The sequence below is a fragment of the Lagenorhynchus albirostris genome, chromosome 8, assembly GCF_949774975.1.
Source record: "Lagenorhynchus albirostris chromosome 8, mLagAlb1.1, whole genome shotgun sequence".
NCBI classification, from domain to species: Eukaryota; Metazoa; Chordata; class Mammalia; order Artiodactyla; family Delphinidae; genus Lagenorhynchus; species Lagenorhynchus albirostris.
The window spans coordinates 72,196,256-72,223,739 of record NC_083102.1 but is presented as its reverse complement, the minus strand read 5'-3'; the positions used below and the strand labels follow the sequence as shown (position 1 = coordinate 72,223,739).

Here is a 27,484-nt window from a genome sequence, read left to right as displayed (position 1 = left end):
TTCTTTATAGGATCACTAATGTATTTCTAGGTTTGCTTGTTGGTATTAATCCAGGATCTGAGGGTTTTTCAATGGAGTAATAATACCTATTTCAGGATATCTAGTCCAGCATCCTATCAGAAGTAGAGGACCTATGCAGAGTGTTTTTATATGCAGTTTTCTATTTAAATATGTAGATTACTTTGAGTTTGGTTTCTATGCCAACCTGTTTATGTATTCTTACAAGAAATATATATATATATATATGTACACATATATATTATATTTACTTTGTAGGTGGAATAATGTTAACCAGTGAAAAAGCCCATTTTTGGTCAGGAGGAATTTCACGAAGTACGTCTGAAGGAAATTTGTTTGACATGGAAGCCCAACAAGCCTCAAAAAATTGCAATATTACAGGTACAAGAATTTATAATTATTGTAATTTTTTCCTCTACCACCACTAATTATTGGAGAACTACCTCTGAAAAGTGCTACAGAAGATTAAAAGAATGGTAAAATCTAAAGTTTACCGTGGAAATACTTAAACTATCATTAAAAAGATGAGGAAAATAAAATAGTCAAACAACATATAATAAATATTATGAGGAGACAAAAACTATTAAATGAGTGGTATATTGCAGTAAATATAATGAATTTTGGGGTTAAAGAGATCTCTGTATGTTGGAGTGGGCTAATAAATACAGTATAAAAGAATTGAACAGATTCTCAGAGAAAAAGTAAGTTTTAAGAGAGTCCGATGGAACTGGGTTTGAAGAAAAGTGTAAAAATAAAAGAAATGCAACATTTATTTTTCAAAACACGTCTTCTGATTTTTAATATATGACACTTAAAGCTCATTTCAATCAATGTATAGTTCTATATATACTAAACAAAAAAGTCTGAAAGCTTATTGAACTCATTTTTCTATTTTAGCTTTCATTTTCTCTAAAGCAGCACCAGCTTCACAAAGTCCACAGAATCATTATCAATATTTTGCAAAACGGCCAAGTATAAGTTGCTCTAAACATAAAAAAAAAATCAAGATTTTTGAGATATATAGAAATTCATTATAGTTGATATATAAGTATTTTAATGTGTTGCTGATGCTTAAAATACCCACTTTCCAAAGTAACGTGTTTCCATTTTACAGTGGTAATAAGCATGTTCTTTGCCCTTTTAAACTTGAAAAATTTCAGGGAATCCCTTCAGGTAGTAAATCTAATGGTGGTCTATTTTTTCAACGTTTATTTTCATGAAATGTTCATTTTTCATGAAAAAATTCAGTGTTATTAAAATTTATCATTACGAAGTTATCAGAAAATAATCTAAGAAATGCATGATTGTCTAGTTCAGCATATTATTTTTTAACAAATTATTTAAGCTGTTCACAGACGAATTTGATTTTTTTTTACATATTGACTATTATCAGAAAAGAAAAACATTAAATGAATAATTTAGATGTAATGAGACGAACCATTCAATGTTTAGAAAAATCTGGATAATTGACCAATTATTCTGTTTGTTCAGAGGTATTCTTTCATGAAAATGAAATATAAAACAACGCATAGGAGAGAGGGGGAAGATGGCGGAAGAGTAAGACACGGAGATCACCTTCCTCCCCACAGATACATCAGAAATACATCTACACGTGGAACAACTCCTACAGAACACCTACTGAACGCTGGCAGAAGACCTCAGACGTCCCAAAAGGCAAGAAACTCCCCCATGTACCTGGGTAGGGCAAAAGAAAAAAGAATAAACAGAGACAAAAGAATAGGGACGGGACCTGCACCAGTGGGAGGGAGCTGTGAAGGAGGAAAGGGTTCCACACACTAGGAAGCCCCTTTGCGTGCGGAGACTGCGGGTGGCAGAGGGGGAAAGCTTCGGAGCCACGGAGGAGAGTACAGCCACAGGGGTGCGGAGGGCAAAGCGGAGAGATTCCCGCACAGAGGATCAGTGCCTACTGGCACTCACCACCCCGAGAGGCTTGTCTGCTCACCCGCTGGGGCGGGTGGGGCTGGGAGCTGAGGCTCGGGTTTCGGTCAGACCACAGGGAGAGGACTGAGGTTGGCTGCGTGAACACAGCCTGCAGGGGGCTAGTGCTCCACGGCTAGCCGGGAGGGAGTCCGGGGAAAAGTCTAGACTTGCCGAAGAGGCAAGAGACCTTTCCTTCCCTCTTTGTTTCCGGGTGCGCGGGGAGAAGGGATTAAGAGCTTAAAGGAGCTCCAGAGACAGGCACGAGCCGCAGCTAACAGTGCAGACCACAGAGACGGGCGTGAGACGCTAAGGCTGCTGCTGCTGCCACCAAGAAGCCTGTGTGCGAGCACAGGTCACTCTCCACACCTCCCTTCCGGGGAGTCTGATTAGCCTGCCACTGCCAGGGTCCCGGGATCCAGGGACAACTTCCCCGGGAGAATGCATGGCACGCCTCAGGCTGGTGCAACGTCACGCCAGCTTCTGCCGTCGCCACAGGCTCGCTCCGCACTCTGTACCCCTCCCTCCCTGTGGCCTGAGTGAGCCAGAGCGGCCGAATTAGCGGGTTCTTTAACCCCGTCCTGTCTGAGCGAAGAACAGAAGCCCTCCTACACGCAGAGGTGGGGCCAAATCCAAAGCTGAGCCCCGGGAGCTGTGCGAACGAAGAAGAGAAAGGGAAATCTCTCCCAGCAGCCTCAGGAGCAGCAGATTAAATCTCCACAATCAACTTGATGTACCCTGCATCTGTGGAATACCTGAATAGACAACAAATCATCCCAAATTGAGGAGGTGGACTTTGAGAGCAAGATTTATGATTTCGTTCCCCTTTTCCTCTTTTTGTGAGTGTGTATGTGTATGCTTCTGTGTGAGATTTTGTCTGTATAGCTTTGCTTTCAGCATTTGTCCTAGGGTTCTATCCATCCGATTTGGGGGGTCTTTTTTTGCTTTTTTCTTACTTAAAAAAATTCTTTTTTCTTAATAATTATTTTTATTTTAATAACTTGACTTTATTTTATCATTATTTTATTTTATACTCTTTCTTTCTTTCTTTCTTCCTTTCTTCCTTCCTTCCTTCCTTGCTTTCTTTCTTTCTACTTTTTCTCCCTTTTATTCTGAGCCATGTGGATGAAAGGCTCTTGGTGCTGCAGCCAGGAGTCAGGTCTGTGCCTCTGAGGTGGGAGAGCCAACTTTAGGACACTGGTCCACAAGAGACCTCTCAGCTCCACATAATATCAAACAGCGAAAATCTCCCAGAGATCTCCATCTCAACACCAAGACCCAGCTTCACTCAATGATCAGCAAGCTACAGTGCTGGACACCCTATGCCAGACAACTAGCAAGACAGGAACACAACACCACGAATTAGCAGAGAGGCTGCCTAAAGTCATAATAAGTCCAAAGACGCCCCAAAACACACGACCAGACATGGACCTGACCACCAGAAAGACAAGATCCAGCCTCATCCACCAGAACACAGGCACTAGTCCCCTCCACCAGGAAGCCTACACAACCCTCTGAGTTAACTTTAGCCACTGGGGACAGACACCAAAAACAACGGGAACTACGAACCTGCAGCCTGCAAAAAGGAGACCCCAAACACAGTAAGATAAGCAAAATGAAAAGACAGAAAAACACACAGCAGATGAAGGAGCAAGATAAAAACCCACCAGACCTAACAAATGAAGAGGAAATAGGCAGTCTACCTGAAAAAGAATTCAGAATAATGATAGTAAAAATGATCCAAAATTTTGGAAATAGAATAGAGAAAATGCAAGAAACATTTAACAAGGACCTAGAAGAACTAAAGATGAAACAAGCAACGATGAACAACACAATAAATGAAAATAAAACTACTCTAGAAGGGATCAATAGCAGAATAACTGAGGCAGAAGAACGAATAAGTGACCTGGAAGATAAAATAGTGGAAATAACTACTGCAGAGCAGAATAAAGAGAGAAGAATGAAAAGAACTGAGGACAGTCTCAGAGACCTCTGGGACAACATTAAACACACCAACATTCGAATTATTGGGGTCCCAAAAGAAGAAGAGAAAAAGAAAGGGACTGAGAAAATATTTGAAGAGATTATAGTTGAAAACTTCCCTAATTTGGGAAAGGAAATAGTTAATCAAGTCCAGGAAGCACAGAGAGTCCCATACAGGATAAATCCAAGGAGAAACACACCAAGACACATATTAATCAAACTGTCAAAAATTAAATACAAAGAAAACATATTAAAAGCAACAAGGGAAAAACAACAAATAACACACAAGGGAATCCGCATAAGTTTAACAGCTGATCTTTCAGCAGAAACTCTGCAAGCCAGAAGGGACTGGCAGGACATATTTAAAGTGATGAAGGAGAAAAACCTACAACCAAGATTACTCTACCCAGCGAGGATCTTATTCAGATTTGATGGAGAAATTAAAACCTTTACAGACAAGCAAAAGCTGATAGAGCTCAGCACCACCAAACCAGCTTTACAACAACTGCTAAAGGATCTTCTCTAGGCAAGAAACACAAGAGAAGGAAAAGACCTACAATAACAAACCCAAAACAATTCAGAAAATGGTCATAAGAACATACATATCGATAATTACCTTAAATGTAAGTGGATTAAATGGTCCCACCAAAAGACACAGACGCCTGAATGGATACCAAAACAAGACCCATATATATGCTGTCTGCAAGAGACCCACTTCAGACCTAGAGACACATACAGACCGAAAGTGAGGGGATGGAAAAAGATATTCCATGCAAATGGAAACCAAAAGAAAACTGGAGTAGCAATTCTCATATCAGACAAAATAGACTTTAAAATAAAGATTATTAGAAGAGACAAAGAAGGATACTACATAATGATCAAGGGATCGATCCAAGAAGAAGATATAACAATTGTAAATATTTATGCACCCAACATAGGAGCACCTCAATACATAAGGCAAATAGTAACAGCCATAAAAGGGGAAGTCGACAGTAACACATTCATAGTAGGGGACTTTAACACCCCACTTTCACCAATGGACAGATCATCCAAACAGAAAATAAATAAGGAAACACAAGCTTTAAATGATACATTAAATAAGATGGACTTAATTGATATTTATAGGACAGTCCATGCAAAAACAACAGAATACACATTTTTCTCAAGTGCTCATGGAACATTCTCCAGGATATATCATATCTTGGGTCACAAATCAAGCCTTGGTAAATTTAAGAAAATTGAAATTGTATCAAGTATCTTTTCCGACCACAACGCTATGAGACTAGATATCAATTACAGAAAAAGATCTGTGAAAAATACAAACACTTGGAGGCTAAACAATACACTACTTAATAACGAAGTGATCACTGAAGAAATCAAAGAGGAAATCAAAAAATACCTAGAAACAAATGACAATGGAGACACGAGGACCCAAAACCTATGGGATGCAGCAAAAACAGTTCTAAGAGGGAAGTTCATAGCAATACAATCTTACCTTAAGAAACAGGAAACACTTCGAATAAACAACCTAACATTGCACCTAAAGCAATTAGAGAAAGAAGAACAAAAAAGACCTAAAGTTAGCAGAAGAAAAGAAATCATAAAGATCAAATCAGAAATAAATGAAAAAGAAATGAAGGAAACGATAACAACGATCAATAAAACTAAAAGCTGGTTCTTTGAGAAGATAAACAAAATTGATAAACCATTAGCCAGACTCCTTAAGAAAAAAAGGGAGAAGACTGAAATCAATAGAATTAGAAATGAAAAAGGAGAAGTAACAACTGACACTGCAGAAATAGAAAATATCATGAGAGATTACTACAGGCAACTCTATGCCAATAAAATGGACAACCTGGAAGAAATGGACAAATTCTTAGAAATGCACAACCTGCCAAGACTGAATCAGGAAGAAATAGAAAATATGAACAGACCAATCACAAGCACTGAAATTGAAACTGTGTTTAAAAATCTTCCAAAAAACAAAAGCCCAGGACCAGATAGCTTCACAGGAGAATTCTATCAAACATTTAGAGAAGAGCTAACACCTATCCTTCTCAAACTCTTCCAAAATATAGCAGAGGGAGGAACACTCCCAAACTCATTCTACGAGGCCACCATCACCCTGATACCAAAACCAGATAAGAATGTCACAAAGAAAGAAAATTACAGGCCAATATCACTGATGAACATACATGCAAAAATCCTCAACAAAATACTAGCAAACAGAATCCAGCAGCACATTAAACGGATCATACACCATGATCAAGTGGGGTTTATTCCAGGAATGCAAGGATTCTTCAATATATGCAAATCAATCAATGTGATACACCATATTAACAAATTGAAGGAGAAAAACCATATAGTCATCTCAATAGATGCAGAGAAAGCTTTTGACAAAATTCAACACCGATTTATGATAAAAACCCTGCAGAAAGTAGGCATAGAGGGAACTTTCCTCAACATAATGAAGGCCATGTATGACAAACCCGCAATCAACATCGTCCTCATTGGTGAAAAACTGAAAGCATTTCCACTAAGATCAGGAACAAGACAAGGTTGCCCACTCTCACCACTCTTATTCAACATAGTTTTGGAAGTTTTAGCCACAGCAATCAGAGAAGAAAAGGAAATAAAAGGAATCCAAATCAGAAAAGAAGAAGTAAAGCTGTCACTGTTTGCAGATGACATGATACTATACGTAGAGAACCCTAAAGATGCTACCAGAAAACTACTAGAGCTCATCAATGAATTTGGTAAAGTAGCAGGATACAAAATTAATGCACAGAAATCTCTGGCATTCCTATACACTAATGATGAAAAATCTGAAAGTGAAATCAAGAAAACACTCCCATTTACCATTGCAACAAAAAGAATAAAATATCTAGGAATAAACTTACCTAAGGAGACAAAAGACCTGTATGCAGAAAATTATAAGACACTGATGAAAGAAATTAAAGATGATACAAATAGATGGAGAGATAGACCATGTTCTTGGATTGGAAGAATCAACATTGTGAAAATGACTCTACTACCCAAAGCAATCTACAGATTCAATGCAATCCCTATCAATCTACCACTGGCATTTTTCACAGAACTAGAACAAAAAATTTCACAATTTGTATGGAAACACAAAAGACCCCGAATAGCCAAAGCAATCTTGAGAACGAAAAATGGAGCTGGAGGAAAAAGGCTCCCTGACTTCAGACTATACTACAAAGCTACAGTAATCAAGACAGTATGGTACTGGCACAAAAACAGAAATATAGATCAATGGAACAGTATAGAAAGCCCAGAAATAAACCCACGCACATATGGTCACCTTATCTTTGATAAAGGAGACAAAAATATATAGTGCAGAAAAGACAGCCTCTTCAATAAGTGGTGCTGGGAAAACTGGACAGGTACCATGTAGAAGTATGAGATTAGAACACTCCCTAACACCATACACAAAAATAAGCTCAAAATGGATTAAAGACCTAAATGTAAGGCCAGTAACTATCAAACTCTTAGAGGAAAACATAGGCAGAACACTCTATGACATAAATCACAGCAAGATCCTTTTTGACCCACCTCCTAGAGAAATGGAAATAAAAACAAAAATAAACAAATGGGACCTAATGAAACTTTAGAGCTTTTCCACAGCAAAGGAAACCATAAACAAGACCAAAAGGCAACCCTCAGAATGGGAGAAAATATCTGCAAATGAAGCAACTGACAAAGGATTAATCTCCAAGATTTACAAGCAGCTCACGCAGCTGAATAACAAAAAAATGAACAATCCGATCCAAAAATGGGCAGAAGACCTAAATAGACATTTCTCCAAAGAAGATATACAGACTGTCAACAAACACATGAAGGAATGCTCAGCATCATTAATCATTAGAGAAATGTAAATCAAAACTACAATGGGATATCATCTCACACCTGTCAGAATGGCCATTATCAAAAAATCTAGAAACAATAAATGCTGGAGAGGGTGTGGAGTAAAGGGAACAGTCTTTCACTGCTGGTGGGAATGTGAATTGGTACAGCCACTATGGAGAACAGTATGGAGGTTCCTTAAAAAACTACAAATAGAACTACCATATGACCCAGCAATCCCACTTCTGGGCCTATACCTTGAGAAAACCATAATTCAAAAAGAGTCATGTTAAAAAAAAAAAAAGAGTTATGTACCACAATGTTCATTGAAGCTCTATTTACAATAGCCTGGAGATGTAAACAACCTAAGTATCCATCATCGGATGAATGGATAAAGAAGATGTGGCACATATATACAATGGAATATTACTCAGCCATAAAAAGAAACGAAATTGAGTTATTTGTAGTGAGGTGGATGGACCTAGAGTGTGTCATACAGAGTGAAGTAAGTCAGAAAGAGAAAAGACAAATACCGTATGCTAACACATATATGTGGAATCTAAGAAAAAAAAATGTCATGAAGAACCTAGGGGTAAGACAGGAATAAAGACACAGACCTACTAGAGAATGGACCTGAGGATATGGGGAGGGGAAGGGTAAGCTGGGACAAAGTGAGAGAGTGGCATGGACATATATACACTACCAAATGTAAAACAGATAGCTAGTGGGAAGCAGCCACATAGCACAGGGAGATCAGCTCAGTGCTTTGTGACCACCTAGAGGGGTGGGATAGGGAGGGTGGGAAGGAGGGAGACGCAAGAGGGAAGAGATATTGGAACATATGTGTATGTATAGCTGATTCACTTTGTTATAAAGCAGAAACTAACATACCATTGTAAAGCAATTATACTCCAATAAAGATGTAAAAAAAAAAAAACCAAGGCATAAATGTTTGTAGTCTGGATCATTTTCAAGAAGATGTATTAAATGGTTATTATCTAAATTGCTATACATTTGTTTATAAATCATAATGTCTTAAGATAAAGTAACATTACATATGGTCAAATAATCTGGTCAAACAATATCTCTTTCCTCACAACATGAAAATTTGACCAAATTTAACATTAATTTTGTAGTATTCATTAGACTGGAGATCAAAAAGCAAATAAAAACTCTTCAATTTTTTAGCTATAATAAAAATTAACCTTGGTTATATCTCAGAATGCCACTTCATCTTTGTTTTTCTTTGTTTTTGTTTAAATAACAACCAGACCCAGGTTTGCCTCTCAATTGGCCCGATGATTTCACACTCATGGCAATAGTGCTTCCAGTGCTATGAATCCATTCTGGAATGAACTGTCTGCATCTAACCCATTTTTGGATGACATAATTTAGCTAAGAAATAACCAGAAGAGAGATAATATTTCCAACTTGAAGGAAGATCCTTTTCTTTTTTTTAGAGAAGTAGAAACTGGAAATTCTTTTGGTTCTTCTGGTGATGAACTTGACGTGCATCAGTTGCTTAGGCAGTCTTCCTCAAGGAAATCTGAAAGATCTAATTGTTTCAGAACTTTTGGACATTTTAGATGACACAGCACATGCCCATCAGAATATACATAACTCTGACCAGATCTTAGAACAAGACTTAGAATGGCTTCAAAATGATCGAGAGGCTTATAAAATGGCTTGGTTAAGTCAACATCACCTGGCCTGCTCCTGCCTAGATTTGAATACAATTAATCAGAGTCCTGGATGGGCCCAAACACAAGTTGCAGAGACCACAATAGTTTGCAAATTAAACTACCAGGGAGGGTCAGTACAATTACCTGAATCAAATATCACTGTTCATGTGCCCCAAGGCCATGTAGCTGTGGGAGAATACCAACAGGTATCTTGAAGGGCTTTTCTAGATCCTCCACAGATGCTAAACCATGATCTTTCATGCACTGTAAGCCCACTGTTGGAAATCATGTTAGGTAACCTTAACACAATGGAAGCCATTTTGCTAGAGATGAAAATTGGAGCTGAAGTGAAAGAGGATCCTTTCAGCCAAGTCATGACAGAAGTGGTGTGTTTTCACAGCCTGGGTAAAGAAGGCCCTTTTAAAGTATTAAACAATTGCTACATTTATAAAGACACCATCCAAGTCAAGCTAGTAGACCTGAGTCAGGCAATGTATCTAGTGGTTGCTGCACAAACTAAAGGTACTCAGTCACCAGCTGCCACCATTTGGGATTATATCCACAAAACCATCTCAGTTGGAACTTATGGGCATAAATATATCCATCCCAGTTTCACTGCTATTTTCACGGTTTGTGGACATAGTTATATGCCAGGAAGGCTTACAATCTCTGATATTAAGAAGGGTGAGGTGCTTCCCTGGTGGCGCAGTGGTTGAGAGTCCGCCTGCCGATGCAGGGGACACGGGTTTGTGCCCTGGGCCGGGAAGATCCCACATGCTGCGGAGCGGCTGGGTCCGTGAGCCATGGCCGCTGAGCCGCAAAGAAAAAAAAAAAAAAAAAAGAAGGGTGGGAAACAGCACATCTCCAGTTGTGTTTCAGCTCTGGAAGCATTCCTTCTTACTTGAAAAGCCACAAGATTTAAGTATTTCTGTCTTTTCATGTGATCCTGATTTTGAAGTAAAGGTAGAAGGAAAAGGGAAAGAAATTAAACAAAAGCAGTTGCAATCAGGTCAAGTAGTTCATCAACAATTTTTATTCTCCTTAGTTGACTCCAGAGAAATGCACTTGTTTGTTTTCCGTGTTCAAGTGGAGCCTCCCAATGGTAGGCCAGTTACACAGTTCTTTATTACTGCACCCGATCCAGCCCCAAACCTAAAAAGCCTCTCAAATCTGCCAGGTGATTTGCAGAAGGAGAAGGAAATCAAGTCTGCTCCTTTATTACCAACAGTGCGTGTTAAATATGCTACATTTCAAAACAAAAATTTGAACTTTGCCAACTATGGGGTAACCCTGAAGACAGTGCTAAGACAAAGCAAGATTGACTACTTACTTGAATATTTCAAAGGGGACACAGTAGCTCTTCTTGGAGAAGGTAAAGTAAAAGCCATTGGATGGTCCAAAGTGAAAGAATGGTATGTGGGAGTCCTGAGAGGTAGGATTGGACTTTTACATTGCAAAAATGTCAAGGTGATTGCAAAGGAACAAGTAATGTCTATGTCAGATAATGTCTTCAAAACCAGGAATCTTCTTGAACAAATTACCCTGCCTCTTAAAAAACTGACTTACATCTACTCAGTTGTATTGACCTTGGTGTCAGAAAAAGTTTATGAGTGGAAAGTTTTAGCTGATGTCCTAGGTTACTCACATCTGGCACTGGAAGATTTTGATCGAATACAAGCAGACAAAGAATCAGAAAAAGTTTCTTATGTTGTAAAGAAGTTAAAGGAAGATTTTCATGCAGATAGAAATACCAGGAAGTTTCTTTATGAACTTACTGTGGTGAGTATTGCTTGATCACAGTAATTTATTTACCATAGAGAACTTTATTGGCAATATTTATAAGTAAACATATGAGAGTAGTTAAAAAATTCTCAGCAGTCTCAAGTAAATTGAAGTCACTTTACAGCAAATATAGAGCTTTGCCTACAAGATCATATAACTGGTTTCTTAGATTTGACATTCAATTGTGATTTTCCCAGAAACTAGGCCCCCAAGGATCATCCTTTAATGGAAGATTAAAGATTCTGTTTGTGCTAGAGCATAACAGTTAAGAGATCCCTTCTTTTCCTTTTTCAAATATTTAGATAGCTCTTAAAATATCAGAGAAGCTCCAATTACATGAAAGTAAATAAGAACAAACTGAAACAAAGCTAGTTAACTTGGCCATTGGTATAGGTTCACTTTTTAGTGTTTTTTAGACATATCACCAATGTCTTTAACTTTAGCAATTTAATATTCATCCTTTGTATGCAATGCATCACAATCCAAAAATGATATTGCTAATTCCCTTCTTAATCTTCATGTTTTAATAGGACTCTTAGGATTCTTTTTTTTTTAACATAGCATTCACCCTAGTGTAAGGCTCAGCAGAGATCTATAAAAAAGATGAAGAACTATTTTGCCTTAAATGTAGAAATTCAGTATTTTATAAAAGTAAAAAAAAAAAAATCAAGAGCATTATTTCTAAAAATGGCTAAAATGTGACTGTATAAATAATAATAATGATATATACCGCTTCTCTAGGGTTCGTTATGTGTTTGGCACTGTCCCCAACATTCTATACATGCTCTCTCATTTAGTCATTTTAACCACTCTACAGGGTAAGTCTAGTTAGTATCTTCATCTTCAAATAGAGGAAACTGAGTCTTGGGCGGTTGGGCAACTTGCCCAAGTTCTGACAGTTGGTTAGTATCAGAGATGGGATTTGAAATCTTTTTGGTTCCAAAGCCACACGTAAAACCACTATGTCTTCCTGAAACAAAGGTATTAACAATGCATGCGTGTGTGTAAAAATATTTGTTTGAGTACGTATGTTGGTGTGTAGTAAATATCACTATAACTGTGCAAAGCTTGTGCTGTGTAAGAGATGTAGATCTTCACATAGATGAGGCAGGTTCATGTAGAGGAGCAAAGTTTTAACCAAAGTGCAAAAGGAGGAGAGAAATTTTTGGAGAGAAATTTATTCTGTGATGTTAACAATAATTTATATAATAAAGAACTATATATATAAAACAATCCCTCTCCTTCTGTTATTTTTATGTTTCTACAGTGATACTGTGAGGGGTGAATTTTTAAAGTCCAATATCTGATTGTTAAATAGGTGGTTTTATGATGGTGTGCTGCATTCTCACTTAACCCAGGCCATTTACAGTCATTGGCTGATCTACCTGGTTGAAGCTGCACATGCATTTTACAATAGCTCATTACCTCTCATAGCTCATGTTCAGCATGGAGCCATGAAAGTCTGAATTGAAAATTGCTTTCTTGTTTCTCTTAGTGGCAAAAAAGGTTATATTGGCCAAATGATCTGAAAGTTTAAGCCTGGTTACACCTGCTCTGTGTTGGTGTGTGATAACTGAGTAGCTTTGGTGACTAACTAGACAGTGCTGGTGGAGAGCTCATTCAAGGGAGTAGTTCCTAAAATTTTATATTTTGCCTCAGTGGAGACTTCAGAATTTCTGAATGGAAAGAGCTAAGGCCTGGCTATCTGACCAGAAGACAATGAAGCATATTGTATAGAGGCTACCCCTTGAAACTTCATTTGCATAATAAGTGTACTTACTTGGTAATTCATTTTTACTTATTGTTTCATAATGATAAAGATTTTAAGTGCCATTAAATGATGAAGGGCTACCAAACATCTTTATCTGAACAGAAAAGAGATAGATAAATCTAATCTCGTATTTTAAAAATATATTCAAGGCAAAAGAGAAAGTCATAGACTTGTTTTAAAACATGCATGGTGACTGACAAACCTCAGATGCTTAATTAAGGAAGAAAGAGTCTGAAGGTTTTCCAGTGTGCATTGTTGAAACCTCAGTGTTTTATATTTGATACCTTGAGATTTAAATTTAGCAAAACTACACTGGTGGTGAATGGAGAGAGTAAATTTTTTTTAAATCATAAATATCAATAGCTTTGTTCAAGGTTGTCGGAGTGTTTCATTTTTTATTCAATACACATGACTCTGGGAAGTTTTAAATCATATTTTGATTAAAAAAATAGAATAATGTACCAGCAACTGTGTGCTCCCTCTATAGAAATCCTGTAGCCAGTCCTCTGGTAAGGAAAGTAATTACTGTTCATATAGTAAATAATCATCCCTGGGCTGATAAATTATTGACTGCTAGAACCTCAGGGTATCTTTGGAAGTGGCTAATTCAACTTCTTCCTTTTGTAATTAAGGATATTAAGAAATATATTAGTTCAGTGGTTTACACAAGCCCCTATAATTTGTTAATGAGTTAGTCCTAAATCTCCCCTAATTCTGGTCTAGTTGTGGTCTCTGTACTTTGCTTGTTGGATTTGCTTAAAAAGTAAATCAGCTCTTTGAATTTTAGAAAATTCAAATATATGTGTGGTGAGAAAAAGGATGCCAGTTTCCAGAATATGTAATGACAAATTTAATTTATAGAAAAAAGCTCAAATTAGTTGCTTTTAATTATGACATGCAATTGTTGCTGCAGGCTCTGCTGAAGACTGATTGCCAGGGGTTAGTAGCACATCTCGTCCAAGAGGCTGCTAGTCTGACTTCAGCTGTCAAGCTTGGAAAAGGCTGCAGGAAACTAGCTGAAAAGTTAGTACGACTCACAAAGCAACAAATGGAGGCATATGAAATTCCTCACCAAGGAAAAGCTGGAGATGTTGCTGTAGAGGTAACATTTCTATTTGTCTAAATAGTGAAAAACTGCAGACCAGGTAAATCAAATGCAATCAAGAGTGCCCTGCATACGTGGATTGATTGAGTGTTCTGGAGGATCCACTAACTGAAGTCACTGCCCCTATAACCACTGATATTATCTGAAATATACACACATCACTCTTTAAAGGTATTAAGAACCTTTAAAATATACTGATGTTTCTCCTATTGGATTGCATATCTCCATGGCCTTTTATCAAATAAATTGACCAAATTAAATAGGCAGTTAGTATGTAGGGCTATAATAACTTGAGGCAGAGAACAGATAAACTTTGAAGGGAAGAGTTGGGACCCAGTCATGACAAGGAAAAAGGACATAGTAATTAATATTTATCAGCCTCAGGCACAGACTTAGTCATTGGTGGTAAATAATGTTTGATGACAAAAAGCATTAAGAGAGTAGATGGTGTGGGGTTCATTGGTAATGATAGCTAGAGATATCTATGAGCATTATCTCCTTTACAGTTTTGCATACAATAACTATAGACATCAAATACAGAATGACAGCATGTAGAACAAAGTAAATATTTAAAATGCAAATTTTTATTAATATTAAAACAAAGGTATACTATTAGGTGTAAGTTAGATAAATATTTTCTCTATTTAATACCATAAAGAAATGTGAATCAGTTTTTATTGACTTAAATAAAAATATTCCAGTGATGAGCACATATAAAATGTTCTGTATCTTTCTCTTACACGAGTGTAAACATTTTCAAGATATTTCAGTTAAGGAAAGATTATCTCTCTAGTTAGATGATGACTTGACAGGAGGCAAAAGCTGTATTCGCTACTTCCTTTATGAGCATAGAACTGGGTATTAATTTCTTGAGAAAATTTTCTTACTTTGAAGTAACTATGTCAGCTGGGTGTGCAGGACAAGACAAGCTTTTCCTTGAAGGGTCAAGAGTCAAATCAAGTTAGTTGAATTCTAGCAGCTACAGTGGATGTCTCAGCAGGCTGGCTTCTGGTTTCCTGAAACCTGACTCTCTAAACAAGATTCTTTAGCCACGACTAGCCAAAGGCTGAAGCCATATTTCCTTTGCATAGGTTACATTTATCTCTATATACTAAGAAGGGCATTACAACCTACAGATCAGTTTTTACTGAATGAGCCAAAAATGAGAAATCTTTAGGAAATAAAAAAGGAACAGTACTGTACGTGATATGCTACTCTGATATTTTAGTTAACTGACTAAAAAATTGTGTAATTGAGATACCACTACATACCTATTAGAGTGGCCAAAATTCAGAACACTGACCACACCAAATACTGTTGAGGATATGGAGTAGCAGGAACCCTCACTCATTGCTGGTGGGAATATACAATCACTTTGGAGCACCTTGGCTGTTTCTGGCAAATGAAACATACTCTTGGTATGTGATCCATCAGTCATGCTCCTTAGTATTTATCCAAAGGAATTAAAAACTTTTGTCCACACAAAAACCTGCACATGAATGTTTATAGCAACTTCATTCGTAATTACTAAACGTGGAAGAAACCAAGAGGTCCTTCAGTAGGTGAATGGATAAATAAACTGTGGTACAATGGAATATTGTGTGATAATGGAATATTATTCAACACTAAAAAGAAATGAGCTATGAAGCCATGAAAAGACATGGAGGAACCTTAAGAGCACATTACTAAGCAAAAGAACCCAATCTGAAAAGGCTATATACTGTACGAGTCCAAATATATGACATTCTGGAAAAGTCAAAACTATGGAGACAGTGAAAAGATCAGCGGTTGTCAGGGGTTGAGAGGGAAGGATAAATAAGCAGAGCACAGAGGATTTTTAGGGCAGTGAAAGTACTCAGTATGATACCATAATGATGGATACATAACATTTTATATTTGTTCAAACCCATAGAATGTACAACACTGGGAGTCAACCCTACAGTAAACTATGGACTTTAAGTGATTATGATATATTAATGTAGATTCATCAGTTGTACCAAATATACCACTATGGTGAAGGATGTTGATAATGGGGAGGCTGTGCATGTGGGGGGGGCAGGGCATAAACAGGAAATCTCTATACCTTCCTCTCAATTTTGCTGTGAACCTAAAATGGCTCTAAAAAAAAATCTTTTAAAAAACGTTGTCTCATTGAAATCAGGACTTATTTTTTTCTTAATAAGCTCTGTTTTTAAAAAGGTTTTATTTAGAGTTGTTTATCAGAGTGCTATTTATCAAAGAGTTTTTTGTTAAGTATCCAACTTCTCTCTGATTGTGGTTGTTTACAGTTTGTCCTCCCCAGAATCTTCATGGAGGCCAACAAACAGGCTACTTTTCCTTTATTTACTTTTGCACAGCCCAAATCACAAATGACTAAGTCTACGCCTGAGGCTGATAAACACTCAGAAGCAGAAAGGAAAGCCCCTATGTGTCTTTCTAGGGGCTGTTGTTCAATCTATTGGGATTAACACTAACAATCATCACTTTGATGCATATTGTTAAATGTTTAGAAAATAATTCACGGCATATTGGCCTGAAGCTATTCCAAATAATCTATGAGAATCTTTACCTTTTAGGCCATGTAAAGTAAGGGTAAATATATGCTGATTTCCATCTCTCTGAAAAAAATATAATTGTACAATATTTTTCTCCTAGGAAGGAGATGATTCTTAAATATGATCAATTTACAAGTTAAGCAGTTGATTTCAAAACATACTTATATTAGTTCTGGGTAGGGTGTACAGAGGGAGGGAATTGAAATTGGGGCAGGGAGATAACAAGTTCTTGTGGTTCCCATGCTGCTTTTATTTCCTTTATCTCACTTCCTCAGTGGGCACAAATTTAGAGAATTTCCTCCTATGTGTGCCAATGTCTACAATCATGTTCTTTTCACTCATTTTCCTTGCTTTTCAACTTCTCCCTTTTTCCTTTGTTCTATTTTTATTTTATCTAATAGTTATGTGGCACTTACTCTGTGCCAGCCACTATTCCAGTAACATTTCAAAAATTAACTTATTTAATCCTTTCAACAAAAACTTGTGGGGCAGATACTAATGTTATCTAAGCTGTAGGGAGGCTAAGTAACTTGCTCAAACATGCATAGCTAGGAAGTCATGGAACGAGTTTTGGAGCACAAACCTTGACTTTGGGGTCCTTGCACTTTAACCATTACACTCTGACCATCCAGTCCAAATCCAATATAGTGGCTGAGTGGCAGAGCTGGGAGTTACGGTTAGGATGGAGAGTTTAAGCCACTAATTTCACTTTTTCTTTTTTCAAGCTATGACAGGATACTATCAAAATTTGCCTCAACATCTTCATCAAGCCTCAGCCAATTAAAGAATGGATTATTAATAGTGTGTCAGATTTTTCTTCAGTACTTCTGACCACTTCTTATTCTTTTCTTTTTTTAAATTTTTTAATTTAATTTAATTTAATTTTTTATACAGCAGGTCCTTATTAGTCATCAATTTTAATACACATCAGTGTATACATGTCAATCCCAATCGCCCAATTCATCACACCACCACCCCCCACGCCCCACCACCCCCCACGCCGCTTTCCCTTATTCTTTTCTAAGATGAAAAAAGTCTCTCTCTGGAGACTTCTGAGAACAACACTTTTAAATTAACCGTCTCCCTAAGTAAAATTTTAAGAAAATTTTAAGAAATTTTCTAATGACATTGTAATTCCTACGTGAAAGCAAAATTATAAAACTTGGAATATGATTATAAACAAAACATGTTTTTCAGAGTATTTCTTTTGGGAAAAAAACCTATTTATACTTATACAAAGACGTTTAACTCTTGCCAAGGTTTTCCTGTGAAAGTTAGTAAAAATTCATTGGATTTTTTCTGAGCTTTAATTTAAAAAAATAGGTATCAATAAAATGCTAGAAAAATAGCGCATTTTAAAAACAGTTGTATTTTACAAGTGGAAATGCTGGGGATTTCAGGACCAAGATATTCACAGGTCTAAATTAGGTACTCTTTATTTAACCTTCTGGAGATTATTACCATATATGATAATAACTTCCCTAGCAACTCTCTCACCTTGGTTCCCTGCCTAACAATAAAGGTTATGCTCTTTCCCTCTTATTCAATATGGACATTTATTCACTAAGGACACTAAGGGTTCGCTTCCCCTTTTAAATTACCTACTACCAGTGCCCACTGGGCTCCAATAAACCTGTTGAGGCTGATTTCTTATTTGACTTATCAGAATGGGCCATCCTCCCTATGAAAGCCCAATGAAGTGAACATTCCTAATTGTAATGTTTTCATCTCAGAAACCACTCACCTATAGACAGCTGTAACCAGCAAGATATATTTATGTCTTCTTGCCATCTGTACTTAATCAGTGAGGATCTAATTCTCTGTTCTATCTTCTAGCTACAATCTTTTCCCTCCTCATTCTCTAACTGACAGCTGTAGTGTTCAGAGCACTTTATTCTCAGTCTAGATTAAAAATGGGAAAGTAGGTAATCCTCAAACAGCTAATTTTATTAGTACTTTTATAGGTGAATAAAAATTCTATATGGAGTTCTTCCTACTTTTTTAGAATCTTGCCTCTGTATCCTTGCTTTCAGTATTAAATTAATCCGTACAATTAATATGTTTTCTGGGATTATCAGTTCTCCGCATTATCAGTTCTCAGCATCCCTGGGAGCTACAACAAACACAAACAGAATGAAAAATATGAATTTTTTTCTCTAAAGCCAAGTTTCATTTGGCATGGGAATTGGGATAAACTGTTAATATTTGAATTTTTATATTTTAAACAAGTATATGATTAGATGCTGAAATAAGTAAATATAACTAATAATGAGAATGATAATAGTTGTTGCAATTTATTGCATATTTACTGTGTGTCATCTAATCATTATGATCATTTTCTTTGTAATATCTCATATACTTTAACAGAGTTTGTAAGGAAGACATTAGAACCATCCTCTTTTTTTTTTTTTTTTTTTTCAGTACGCGGGTCTCTCCCTGTTGTGGCCTCTCCCGTTGCGGAGCACAGGCTCCGGACGCGCAGGCTCAGCGGCCATGGCTCACGGGCCCAGCCGCTCCGCAGCACGTGGGATCTTCCCGGACCGGGGCACGAACCCGTGTCCCCTGCATCGGCAGGAGGACTCCCAGCCACTGCGCCACCAGGGAAGCCCTAGAACCATCCTCTTTTTACAGATATGCAAACTGAGAGTGAATGCATTTGTGTAAGCTATCCAGAATTACATGGCTGTTAAGTGACAGAACTAGGATTTAAATCCAGGTTTGTTTTACACACAGTTATTCTCTTGCTCTGCTGCTGATAAATTCTTTCAGAGTTAACTAAACGAAAGAAGATCAAAGAGGCAGGAGCTGTCAGAGGGCACATCCTAGTCCTGAAGGATGGGTAACATTTGAATAATTGGAGAGGACTAGAAGGGGAGTTCAGTGCTTCTGGATACAATGACTTCTAGAGACCACTGAGGAGAATATGTGTGCTTGAGGAGAGAGTGCATCTTATTAATTATGGGGAGACACGGTTAGATATATATATTTTGGAGAGTCTTGAATGACTGCCAGAGCAGAGGTTAAGATTCCTTGTCTGGATTTCTGTTTCAGCTCTACCATCTATTAGCCCTAAGACCTTGGACAAGTCATTTGACTTTTTTAGGAATCTTTTTTTTTTCTGTAAAAAAATCATTTTTTTTGTAAAATCATTTTTTGTAAAATGATAGTAATAATACTGTCGTATTCATCAGATGTTTGGAGGATTAAGTGAGATAATATATGTGAAATATTTGGGAAAATGCTTTGCACATTGTAATAGCTAAATATATGTTATATTATTATTATTTATTTTGTCTAAGAGGAAGAGGTAAATTTGACAACTGTGTGACACTGAGTGACTTTGGAAAAGGGAATAAAGTATACTAATTTTTTAGTAATATGGTGGAGAGTAACTATAGAAAGAATGTAGGTAAGGGGAAAGTCAGCAGTGATTTTGAGCCTTCTCTTCTGAGAAACTGGCAGAATAGTAATGCATGGAAAAAATGAGAAAAAAAAATCCTGGCTGACCAGCTTTTTCTTACTGGCTTAACAACATTTAACTTTCCTTGGAAAATATCTCTTGCAAAAGGTAAAAGGAATGTCCTTCAAGTCTTATGGTTTTCTGATTTTCCGACTCACACTGCAATGCCTGGATTCTGCTTACAGGGATGTGGCATTGTCTGGTTCTGTATCTGGGCCCGGCTCAGTTCTAGCCTTAGTACTTAAATTTATGATTTACTGTTCTTTTACAGTAAGAAGTATATTTATAATTTCTTTAAAAAGGGGAGAGTATTATATGGAAATTCATCTACCATTGGTAAAATGTATAGAATAATTTCTCAAATCTTCATTGTTTGTATTAGAGATTTGGCACAGTGACATAATATTTAGATTATCATTGTTTATTTTGTACAGTACTATAATGCTTTGTGCTATAATCTTTAATTCCGAAAACATACTCCATTTTTTGAGACGATGGAATAAAGAAAAAAGGATATCACAGTGTAATACATTGGGGTAACACATTGTATTCCTATGATCTTTGGTTTAATTCTGCATTATATATCTGATTACCACACTGAAAATCAAATAGAAGTAATAATCATATTAGGTTAAATATTACAAAGGTATTTAAAAATGTATTTAGAGACACTAATATTTGAATTCGATTTTAGATTTTTCTTTATTAAGATTTATTGTTAGGGATCACAAACAATAGGAAATTTCAGAAAACCAAAGCCCAGCTAATTATAAGACTTAAATTAGCATTTATTAAAACTGTTTACTACTGAAATAAATTTGTTGCAATACAATAGTGAGATGGCCTCGGATTTATAACCAGGTGACCTGTAGTCTCTTCCTAATTAAGAATTGGTTGGAATAGCTTAGCCAGCAGGTTCTCCTAAGATGTTAGACTATTTTGATGCAGTAGTAAGGAATATGTCCTCTGTCTTCCTGTGGCTCATGCTTAACCCCTGAAGTTTCAAGTGGTTATTTCTAGAGCAAACACAGCTGGCTGTGCCCAAAGAGACTTTTCCAAGAAAATCTTAGGTCAAGTTTTAACCAAGTCCAGTACCGTCTCCTTTCTAAGGAAATAGGGACCCCAGATATGTTAGTCTCCCTTCTTTTCTAAAGATAACGGCAACCTCATTTCAATAATATTTATGTAGTTACCAATTAAAGGTGATGGAAGGCCCACCTCGATATTGTAAATGATGCACTGAAGATAAAATGCATATAATAATCATTAATGAGACAAATTTCCCTTGATACTTCTTCAGATAATTGTACTTAAAATGAAATGTTGCTCCAATCGTTTTATGAGGAAAGTAGGTGGATTATTAATCCTTTAATGTGGCAAAATGTAATTATCCAAAGGTAGTTAAAACCACTTGCATTCTTTATACTATTCATATTTTATGAGCTAAAAAAAGACATAGAATGCTTTGCTCAAATTTGAATTGATTTTGTTCATGTTGCATTTCGTTATCTAGTGAGTCTGATTGGCTTTTGGAAACAAGCACTCTAAATTTAGAAAACTTTTTTTTTTTAATCTCTATTCCATTTCATTTCTTTTGGCATCGCACTTATTACTTTTTCATTGCTCCTTTACCTTCTTATTTGTCCTCTAGTATCTGGAAGGTAAACCAAAGACATATTCCTACTATACAAATTCTGGGAGCTTAGAAACTGCTCAGCTTTGGTAGATTAAATGCCTACTGATGCTGCTGCCCTTTATATAAAGAGATCAAAGCACATAGATGAGAAATTAATAACTCTCTGCTTTTATTAGCCTCATGCTTCTTATTCAGAGATGAATCCATAAACACCATGAAGTTAACATCAAAAAGCTAAGAGTAAAGGGGCAAGAATGATGCTTGTGTGTCAGATATTTGTGATAAAGATGAGAAGCCTGATGGAAGTTGTTTTGTGATCAGGAATAATTCAAGAAAAACAAACCCTGAAGAGCATGCTTTCCTTCTGATTAGTCAAAGCATTAGTGCAGCGTTTCTGCATATCTTCCATTAAATCATAACACTGAGCAAGAGAGGAAGAACTATTTTTAGACCACTGAATAGGTATAAGATAATGTAAACCTGGCAGAGATCTTGGCAGTCCACAACTCATTTCCAGTTTTAGATGACTTAACTTAGATCATTCCAGAAAGAAAATTGTTTATTCTACTCATTCATTCAAACTTTTCCAGAGAAAATGATTTCATTTTCTGTTTAATTTATTACAAAGTTTAGAATCCTTGTGGCCTTAATGTGTATGTATATTTGGACATAATTTCATAAAGTCTGTAGTTAATTAATGTATGGAAGTTACCTTTTGTGTCTTTGCCTGTGATAACATATGTTCACTTGCTGAGTACGAAAATAGAATGATCTTAGAAAATTAAAAAATGCTGAAGAAAAATGTAAGTATTTAAGAACTTGAGTCCAAATGTCATATATCTATACCGCAAAGGATGACAAACAACTGATTAGACTTTTGCATTGATGAAAGCTGGACTTCTATCAGGCTTTGTTAAGGCAATCTCAGTATAGGAAAAGTTGTATTTACTCTGCCTGGCAGAGACTTTCTTATTGAGGGAAAACGTAGTTCTTAATATTTTTCATCAGTGTATCAAGTACATAACTACAACATATGCTTTTGAACCCATTCCTTCTCTATTTTTCTTGATACTTGCCCCCTTAGTTACATGCCCCAACTCCATAATTTTTTTTTTTTTTTTTGCGGTACGTGGGCCTCTCACTGCTGTGGCCTCTCCCGTTGCGGAGCACAGGCTCCGGACACGCAGGCCCAGTGGCCATGGCTCACGGGCCCAGCCGCTCCGCGGCATGTGGGATCTTCCCGGACCGGGGCACGAACCCGTGTCCCCTGCATCGGCAGGCAGACTCTCAACCACTGCACCACCAGGGAAGCCCCATAATTATTTTAATGTTTGTCTGTGTTTATGTCTTTTCTGTCTAAAGAAAGTTAACTTTTCTCCTTGAGTATGTTGCGTTTGCTACCTCTCTAGTCCTCAACAACCCTAAATTCTCCATCTGGCTAAGTTAGGATTCAAACCAAACTCTCCTTTCAATTAATATTACTTTATACAGACCTTTTTCCTTTTAAACATACTTTCATGTTCCACTGCTTCTACTTCTAGCTTTGTCTCTCTTCCTTTAACTTCCAAATTCCAGACATGACCCATTTGTTCTGTGGCTTCCAGTTCCTTGGCACCTGCTCATACCTGCAGTCTGCCTTCCACCACTCTCTTGAAACTGCCTCCTCCGAGGTTACCAGAGTCCTATCAATTGCCAAAATCCTGAATTTTCTCAGTTTTCTTTCATGTTTCCACATCCCTTGATGTTCGAGGTAGCAGAAGACGTAACAGAAAAGAGATGTCCTGAGTCAGTGCCATGCTGGTAGATGTTTTACAAGTTCTTCAAGGGAGGAAAAGCCCTAACTTAAAGCTTTTGCCCATTTCCTTGGTGTAAAAACTCCCAACATGGGTGATTTTAATCTTACAATGTGATGTCACTGAACATGGAATTGGGAGGCTATATGAACAATAGGCTGGTGTGAGCCAGCTCCAGCAAACCACTGAATGTCCTTTGGGGGGATACTATCAGCCCTTAACTTTTGCAACATGAAGCAATCTGCTTCATTTTCTATTACTCTGACACTAGCTTCTCTCCATCCTTTTATTGCTTCTCTTTCTTAGTTGTGGTCCCTAACTGTAGACTTAATTAAAGGTTAAATTTTTCATCCCTTTTTTTTCCTCCGTGGCATTTTCCTCTACTCTCATGCTTTTCACCATCAGTTTAGCACAAGTGACGCTAAACTCTTGCCTACTCCCTAGAGATCATCTCTCTATTCCAATTTCTTATTGGAAATAAGAGATAGCCCCTTTTTACTTCAAACTCAGTAAGGCTAAAATCCAACTGCTTATCTTTCCCTCACCCAAAAAGTACCCACTTTCCACCATATCCTACTGAAAAGCATTAAATGCAAACAATATGCCAGACACTTCATGAGGTACTTTGGACACAGACATGGAGATTATTATCCATATTTTATAGATTAAAAAATTCAAAGCTCAGTTAAGTTAATAAATTTACTCTAACTGACCCATCCAATACCCAATGGAAATCAGATGTGAACCCAGGATTCTGAAATCAAAACTCATCTTTCTTTCTATTACACCATAGTGCTTCTCGGTTGATGGAACTATCCCTTTTTTTCTTACACTGAATTAGAATGTGCAAGTAATTTTTGAGTTTCTCTTAATCATTATTTAGTATAAAATCCTGTCTATTCATACATTGGGCCAGTGTTTGTGCAAGTATGTATCTCCCTTCTATGCTTTAAAGCTTCTAAAAACAAGAGCCCTGCTATATATAAACATTATATTCCTTTTTGTAACAAAATTCCTTATAGCAGTAACTCAGTAATTTTGACTTAATAAGTGAAATAATTAATTAATGAACAACAATGTATTTCAAATATTTTCACTGTATGTGTACTACAGTGGTGTTTCTCTGTCATCTGTATTGAGAGCCACCAATGATGTTATATATAGCAGAACAAATTTTGCACTGAAGGAATATTCAGGCTTAATTAGCTACAAAGAGGAGCAAAAATGGGATGCAAAATGTGCTCGTATTTTAGTACAAATCATGCAGTTTACCATTGCCATAGTATTTTTAGCCCAAAGCCACTGTACCTATTTCTAGGTAGCTTATGGTTTAGACTCCAGGGGATCTCCAATGAGTGTAGAGCAATATGCATCCTTGTATTTCTGACTAATTCAGAGGACTCCTGGAAAGTCTTTTTACACTTTCAGAGGTCCTAATTAGGGTCCAGGACTCAGCAATCTTTCCACATTTCTCTGAATTGCAAGAGCTGACCATACTGTTCTGCTATCAGTACAAATTGCCAGACTTGAGGAGATTATGTGGCCCTCTGCCTAAGTAAGTTGGTAAGTGTATCATTGGACTTCTGCATCTGTAGTTTCTAATTCCCATATCACCTTGGTGTATTTCCTGCTTCTGACAGCAGCAAGGGGCTCCTTCGTCATTGAGTATGCCTCAGGCCTTTTCTATACATAGCAATGCACTGTGCTGCAGCAAGATATGTGATGCAGAGCTTTTCTACCCAGGAAAGTTAGTGAAGATGTGTACTTTGAATCTGCACTGTAGTGCACAACCTGTAAATTACCCATCTGCAATTCTTAAGAGACATCTGTTTTCAGTGATACTGTGCCATTACCTTGGTACTGAAATGCTCTCAGTTGCTGTTTATCATAAAATATCTTCAAATACATTTTTTTATCAGACTCAGTCACTAAGGGGCTTAGAATAAAGTCTTAGAAGCCTTTAGCTATAAACACTATTATTTTAAACAATATATAACAAGTTGAAAAATAATGTAACAGCTAGTTGAGCATCAGGGAATTTTAAATGAATGCAACATAGAATACAGGTCTCAAAGCTTTTACAATGGGTCACGGGATTATTCCCACTACAGAATAATCTACTCTTTTAGGGCTTTTTTGCATCTTAGCAGTGATAGGCAAGATTGAATCTGCCAAAAAGGCTCTATTAATATGCCTCACCTCATCTTCCATTGCAGAGTATTAGTGGGACTTACTCTTTGGGAGGTTTGATTTCAGTGTGAATATTCAGAAAAATAGATGAGAGAACACCTCATTCACAGTTCTTTATAAATCAGCTTGGTGAGGATAAAGCTTATATACAGAAATATGGGATGATTTCTGTTGCTGCATTATGACTACATAGATAGGGTTTAACTTTGATAATTATCTTCCATTCAATACCTTGAAGACTCGAGCTTTGTCTAGAGAGGTGAAAATATGGGTGTTCATGGCTTCCCAGGAATGCTAATTGGATAAATAACATCAAATTATCCTTTGAGCCTGATGCATAGCCTTTCATATAGATTGAATTGAAACATAACAGAACTCCTTATTTAGGTCTTTCATTCTTTTAACTTCAATTGTAGGGTATATGGGGGTATCAGTGGAAGATGAAGGATTATATCCCAAGGCCCTTTATCATGTGATATTACTGTTAATTGAGTCTCTGTTTTAAGAGGGCAACTCTGTATAATATGTAGCTAACAATCTGTGTTCCTGCACTTTGAAAGTGATAAAATCACAAATGAATTAGTTTAGTGAACCCAAATAAGTAGCAAGTAACAAAGTTTATATTCCAAATATTCCAGTTACAAGTGCAGAGATCGTTTTGTTGTTTTCCTAGAGAAAATGTATTTTAACCTGGGTGTGTGTCTGTGTGTGTGTGTATTCCACAATTTGTCTTATTTGGTCGGCCTTTGTCTCTATTCTCTCTAAGCCTGGTTGCCTTGGTTACCATTACTTACACCCTTGTATGTGAGGTTCCTTTTTGGCGTACATTTATTTCTATGGAAACAATGAGGTCATTGGTATGGGTAGGTGCTTAGGGAAAGCATAATAAGTATTGAATGTCTATCTTTCTTTTGGTCATTAAAATGTATCATTAAATTATTTTTTAATTAGAGAATTATATTTTTGCTTTCCTTTTGACTTGATCGTGAAGCTACATTTTTCCTCATTTATAGACTTGGTCAAATAAAATGACTTAAATCATTAGATATACTGTATACTTCCTTCTTGTTATATGTGGTATGGTAAAGATCTCCACAGACACATAACAATAAAAGAGTTATTATTTTAACCTTAAAAGTCTGTCAGAGAGCAAAAAGTTTATTGCAATAACATCTGTTACAATAAAAAAATTGCACAAGGAATTTTGTATTCCTATGAAGACAATGAACAATGTTTAGATCATGAATCAAGAAAAAAAAAAAGCCCTACTTCTGGTCATTATTTTTTAAATCTTGAGGTTTAGAAACAGGAATATAACAGAGGAGTGATAGTTATTAAAACATGTTTTCTGTGACATTAAATAAGTATATATGTAATTGGTATTCCATTTTCTTCTTAAGTTTTAAGAGGCTTTTAAACCTTTTTTTAAAGCATCTATTTTCCTCTCTGATTTATTTCCAAACTACTCCAGTTTAATGTTTTTTTTCTTTATAGATGATGTGGAAACCTGCCTGTGATTTTCTCTATACTTGGAGTGCTCACTACGGAAATAGTTACAGAGATGTGTTACAAGACCTTCAATCAGCTTTGGACAGAATGAAAAACCCTGTGACCAAACAAAGGCGAGACTTAACTGGAGCTTTAATACTAGTAAATTCTTTAGAGGTTTTGAGAGCAATTACATTCTCCACTTCTGAGGAAGTATAG

At 36.7% G+C, this 27,484-nt stretch overlaps 1 protein-coding gene across 1 annotated transcript; it reads left to right on the top strand.

The window, feature by feature from the left end:
- The first annotated feature begins 284 nt into the window (after positions 1-284).
- On the top strand, positions 285-27,484 carry MACC1 (MET transcriptional regulator MACC1). The gene is given in 8 exon segments (XM_060156148.1): positions 285-399; positions 8,387-8,395; positions 9,075-9,113; positions 9,116-9,362; positions 9,364-10,185; positions 10,331-11,264; positions 13,952-14,140; positions 27,272-27,484. Coding segments are annotated over 8 exon segments (2,568 nt in total).